At 45.9% G+C, this 6071-nt stretch overlaps 1 protein-coding gene across 1 annotated transcript in view; it reads left to right on the top strand.

Moving 5' to 3' along the window:
* atg7 (ATG7 autophagy related 7 homolog (S. cerevisiae)) overlaps positions 1 to 389 on the top strand; it is a 9459-nt gene extending 9070 nt beyond the window's left edge. The window contains exon 15 of the mRNA XM_047024595.1: positions 310 to 389. Within this exon, the coding sequence (XP_046880551.1) occupies positions 310 to 389 (80 nt within the window). The remainder of the gene's footprint in view (positions 1 to 309) is intronic.
* The last annotated feature ends 5682 nt before the right edge of the window (positions 390 to 6071 follow it).

Raw genomic sequence — 6071 nt, 5'->3', positions numbered from 1 at the left:
CTTTCGACCGAGGCAATTGGAATAATTTATGTGAACGTGGATACGACACTAAGCTAAAGGCCCCAGCCTCTAACTTTTTTGAATGCAAAAAATAAATTCCTTGATTACGAGACTGAATGGTAATTAATTCCCGAACTCAAAGTTTGTTGAATGAACTTTTTAAAGTGGTAGAAATAATTAGTTTAGACAAAAGAAAAGCGCCAGTTCTCCTCACAGGCCCGCTGTAAGTAGACTGCACTGACACGCAGGTTATGCTTGGGTATGACTCGAATGTACACTGGTTTCCTCTATGTATGCATCGGCCACTAGGCATGCTCGCTAAATCCCTGGAGCGCCTCAATGTCAGAGATTTTTTACGCACAAGATCAGCCTTCCAAATGCGTCTCTAGTCGAGCGAACGAGAGAGGGAGGGGCTTGAATCTGAAAATCTTTAATCAGAAAGCAGTCATGGAAAAGTAAAAAAATAACATTCAGATGCATTATATTCAGCATTACCACTGATGATCAAAGCCGTTCGTCTCACATAGTTGACCTATGCATAAACCTACATCAATTGTTTTTTTTTTCAATTAACCACAACTAAAAAAGTAAACATACAAATTATATATTTGCTATTTTAATAGCAAATACATGGTATGAATATGAAAGCTGTCTGAACAATACAACTTTAATCTGTTTTGATCCTCAAGCTCCAGAGTTGCAATCTTGGAATGATTCTTTGCTGCCCTCTAGTGTCACAGCAGACTGTCAAGCCCTGTATCGTCAGAGCCTATCCATCAAGACATAACATGAACACAGTAGAAACACGCTCACACACACACACACACACGAAAGAAGGGGAAGAATGGCGAACAATTAACATAATCTTGGCCTGACAATAAATGTCTAAGTCTGAGTTTTGGATGAGCAGACTGGTACGGCAACTTGTCCTTCACGTTATATACATCACATCAGGGGCGTAGCCACGGCCTACCGAATTTGTTCTAAGGCCTCCCAAAAAACGAAAATATCTCCGAAAACGTATGCACCGGGTGCACATCGCAAAGTAAATAAGTACAAAAAACTGAAAAGATGCCTAACTGTATTTTTCTAGGCCTACCCAAAAATATTTTTCTGGCTACGCCCCAGCATCACGTATTTGGATCTGATGAACAGGGTGGTTTAAGCTTCAGACAGCTGCTCTACACTGTAAAGTTTACACATATCTGGATCTGATGAACAGGGTGGTTTAAGCTTCATACAGCTGCTCTACACTGTAAAGTTTACACGTATCTGGATCTGATGAACAGGGTGGTTTAAGCTTCAGACAGCTGCTCTACACTGTAAAGTTTACACGTATCTGGATCTGATGAACAGGGTGGTTTAAGCTTCAGACAGCTGCTCTACACTGTAAAGTTTACACGTATCTGGATCTGATGAACAGGGTGGTTTAAGCTTCAGACAGCTGCTCTACACTGTGAAGTTTACAAGCTCCCGTCTCTGGATTTGTTGCCGCTTACAAACTTCCTTTTTAAGTGACTTACTTGTATCAAGAACCTAAGCAGGATATTATCTTAATCTATGGTTTATTATACAAATGTATAAATAATGGATTAAATCAGGTTGTCAAAAATTCTGCTGTCATGTACGAGACAATAAAGCAAACGTTAAAATGTCAAAATTAAACTTTTGACTTTCATCATATTTCTATCAAATTGTTGCCATGAAAAAAAAAAAGAAATGTAGATAGAGCACCAATTCATCCACATGGGTCTTCATTCTCACTTTACATCCACACAGATGTACGTGAACAGAATACCTGAGGTCCACATGCATCCCCCTCTTTGGTTCAAACAGCCTGTGTGAAGGATCAGTGTGAAGGGAGAGGCCAAACAAGCCAGATTGGTGGGAGCCCATGCATTTGGCTATGTTGCCATGGTGGCGAAAGCCCCAATCAGGAGCCTCTACTGTTGGCTAGGGGTGCCCCTGGATTGGGCTGGTGCAAACAGCAGAGAGAGACCCACAACCCCCCGAAGGCTGAGAGTCTGTCAGAGCTTACTTAAATATAGTAGTGCTTCTGAAACTTGTTTTACCCAGTTTATGCCAGCTGAATCAAGTAGGTTGAAGTCATTTACATATGATGTTTCCTTTCAACTTCAGAAACCCGCTAAAGATTAGCCTTGAAATACTCCATTTGGCAACCATCCCGAAACAGCAACAAGGAAGTAGAGAGAAATTTGAGCTGCAGTGGTAAAACTCAGGAGCTTTACACCCTGTTAACCTTTAACAGGCTCGAGCATTCTGAACCAAATGCAGTCTGTTGGTGACACCAAATAGTGCACCAAAAGGATCATTCAGGCCCAATGCCACGGTTTTCAACTGACCTCTCTCCCTAGCCAGATTACAGATCCTTCTTCTAACTTCACTCTCAATTGTAAATAGGATTAGGGGCTTCTATTCACTTTGAGGACTTTACCCCCCCCCCCCTTCCCTCACAACACCCCCCACCCCCTTCCCGTCCTCCCCTCCACTCCACCTCCCACCTCTGCTAAGAACCAAAGAAAATGGTTCTCATTGGTTTTTGAAGAGGCATTGTCTCATATTTCACACACTCTGCAGAATATCCACGCCAAGTTAGAACAGTGCCCCTATTCAGACAGCTGCTGGTTAATCCATTGTCTTCTGTGGTGGGTAGTTTCAGGACACAACAACGGCTCACTAACACAGGATAATTGGACTGGCTCAGTCAACATAATGTGACCGGACCAGTCTCCTTCGACTGAATAGGAAGTTTCTTCCGTGGGCTCAGAGGGGCTTCTGTTAAAGTGAACTGTTAGAGTGAGGTGTCAAGATAAGGCCCAATGAAAATGAATGTGTGAAATACTCTATTTGATTTATTTTTTTTTTCTCAGAGAGTAAATACAAAAACAGTTTATTTATGCTTTAAATCAAAACATCAGGTTACCATTCCTTGGTGCTTTAAGATGACAACAGGGTATCCTTTCACTCTGTATAGACATGTCTCATTAACACGAGAGAACCGAACATGCCTACAATGGCTTTGCCTCAGTATTTGCTTTGACATGCAGAGCCGAGTCTGTGAGATTGCACGATATAAATGGCCACTTTGTTCATACCAAAGCTCTGAGTTGAGTAACTAAGCTAAGGTGATTAATTATTATACAATACTTCAGTAAAATTCCACTTTCCCTTAGAAACGCGCGACTTCAGAAAGAAGAGAGCTAAGAAATAACCCAACACCCTCCCTTGAAGCAGTGCACCAGACCACTTTGCCGATAACAACAATCATATCTAAGCTAACACTGGCACACAGACAAGGAGCTGCCATAAAGCGCTACTAGTTCCTTGCAATTGAGTCCAACAGACTTCCTGTTCAACAGGCTGAGACACCTCTGGGGAGAAGGTGTGCCTGAACGACAACAAAGAAGAACGCTGCTCTCGGGCAGGATTGGGAGAGAGACACTGGGGTGACAGTAGGACATCACAGAGATCCCCATTAACAAGGCCGGGTGTCAAACAGTGACTCCTATCAACCATGTGGTCACAATGTAACTCATCTAATCTATGTCGACATGGGGGACTCCTATCACATAGTGATTGTAACAGCCTTATCACCCAGGCTGTTACAATGACTCCTATCACATAGGAGATAGGAGTCATTGTAACAGCCGAGGTTGTCAAGTCTGCTAAAGGCCAACTGGGCTCAACATCTAAGACCTCTCGAGAGACAATATCACATATACCGATGACGAAAGGTTCAGTCCAACTGAAACGGGGAGCTTTGAAAGATGTACCTTGCCAATCCTGCCCGCTAGGCTCCTGGCAATGAAATCATTACACAGATGCAATGAGATCCTAAGCGGGCAGGAGGAGTATGAGAGTGTTTGGTAGGAAAGGAGACTCACACACACACACACACACACACACACACACAGAGCACACACAAAGGTGGCAAACCACAATACAGCTCTGCTTCCACCGGCAGGATCATCTGTTGTAGTCATTGTTTTGGAAAACCAACCCGATACTTCCTACTCAGGGGTGGGGTGCAGTGATGTCGTGAGCACGAGCTGGGGGGAGCACCATTTTGGAGCTACAAAACAACCAAAAAGAAACCCTGGCCGCTACTTGGCGTCACTCCGTAGATACTCTAGATTCAAGAGATCATCACACAATCGGGATCCCGATACTGAGTTGATGTAGATACAGGCAAATCCATCTGTCACTGCGTCTCCCTGACACAACACAGCCTGAATGCTGCTCTTCTTCCCTGTTTCTGCGCTACAGAGAGAGCCAGCTGTGTGGTGTCCACCTCACCCTTTGATCCCCAGGGGTCGCCAGCCATCCTTCCAAAACACACTCTCCCCCCACCTAACCTGGATATGACCTCGGAGGAGGAAAAACACAGGAAAGCAGACCATCAGGAGACCCGAAATTCACGAGATGTCTCCATACATCTCTCATATGGAGCAAAAACATGTGTGTGATTTCACTGTAGGGCGGCGACCAACTGCAATTCGGCCATGTTCACGACATGCAAAATATGCTTCATTTGCATCTTTAAAGTCCAGAACCACAGACTCAACTGCCACCAGTCAATCTACTTCCATCTCAGTTCATGCCTAACAAAGGGAGGGCACTATCCAAATACTAGCCCGGCCTTTTCAAATCCACACGCGTGCCACGCAGGGAAGGGACTGAGGTAGGTCAGGTAGGCAGAGCCTGTTTAAATAGGTCCTACAGGGGCTCAAAGGCCTAGCGTGTGGATCACAGGCCTGGCAGTCTATCATCCCAGACAGGGTGACACCTGGAAGGACCGAGTTTAGAACTCAGTGTCAAAGCCCTCTTAGACCCAGAGGCAGAACTAAGAGAGACAGAGACAGAGACAGAGAGAGAGAGAGAGAGAGAGAGACGAGAGAGAGAGAGATGAGAGAGAGAGAGAGAGAGAGAGAGAGAGAGAGAGAGAGACAGAGAGAGAGAGACAGAGAGAGACAGAGAGAGAAGAGAGAGAGAGAGAGAAGAGAGAGAGAGAGAGAGAGAGAGGAGAGAGAGAGGAGGAGAGGAGAGAGAGAAAGCAAGAAAGACTGAGTAATAAAGAGAAAGAAAAAGTGAGTGAGAGAGAGGGGACAAGGAGAGAGATATCACAGTGGCACTTGACAAATCGTCTTCATGAAAACAGCCTCAAAAAAGGGAAAGAGTCAGGGAAAGTTACCCACGATGCAAAACCGGAGCCACGGTCTGGTGCATTCTGCAGTGTCCGCCTCACCGTTCCAGCCTTTCCGACCTACGTCTGGAAGCAGTCCTGGCGGTCCTGATGACATCAACGCTGCTTATCACCAAATGCCAAGGATGCTGTGCTCACAGAGACAAGTAGGAGCTGCTTCACCTCAGACACAACTATGTTTACTATCAAGGGAAGAATGAGAGGCCTTCCAGGCCTGCATAGCTCTGAGGAGGATATCTGACAAAAAACAGGCTGGTATGCAACACAGCACAACCTCACTGAAAAACCTCGGGGCCGATATGACACTGTATGGTACGAGAGTGTTGCTCAGGTCCCAATGAACCAGTTGTGACCATAGCAGATCCCGCGAGAAACAAAGATGCGTCCGACCTTTTTTTGCGTTCGCTAATGCAAACAATGCCAATTAGCCTGTCACAGTGCGACCGTTGAACAGACGGCGCAGAAAAAATAAAAAAATAAAGGAAAGGTCAGTCGCTAAAGCAAATACCAGCTGACGTTGCAAAGGCCCTTTGACCCCGGCCACCCTCACCTTGGGAACTTTTGACGAAGATTGACCCGCATCTCTGGGCTCTTGTTAACCGACCACTAGACCCTAACAAGGGCCAACCCTGTGAGGAGTGGAGGAGGGGGCGGCTAGATGGCTGGCTGGCAGTTACGCTGCTCCATCAAGCCCCCCCACCACCCCCCCACCCCCCCCACCCCCCCCCCCCCCCCCCCCCCCCCCCCCCCCACCGCCTCCCCCACCGCGACATATCGTACCCAACTTAAAAGTAGCCCAATCTATGTTCACAGAGCCCCAATTGATACTGAAGAAGGACCATTTAAG

This window comes from Hypomesus transpacificus, chromosome 9 (assembly GCF_021917145.1).
Source record: "Hypomesus transpacificus isolate Combined female chromosome 9, fHypTra1, whole genome shotgun sequence".
In the NCBI taxonomy this organism is placed as follows: domain Eukaryota; kingdom Metazoa; phylum Chordata; class Actinopteri; order Osmeriformes; family Osmeridae; genus Hypomesus; species Hypomesus transpacificus.
The sequence above is the reverse complement of the archived record's forward strand: the minus strand, read 5'-3'. Positions and strand labels throughout refer to the sequence as shown.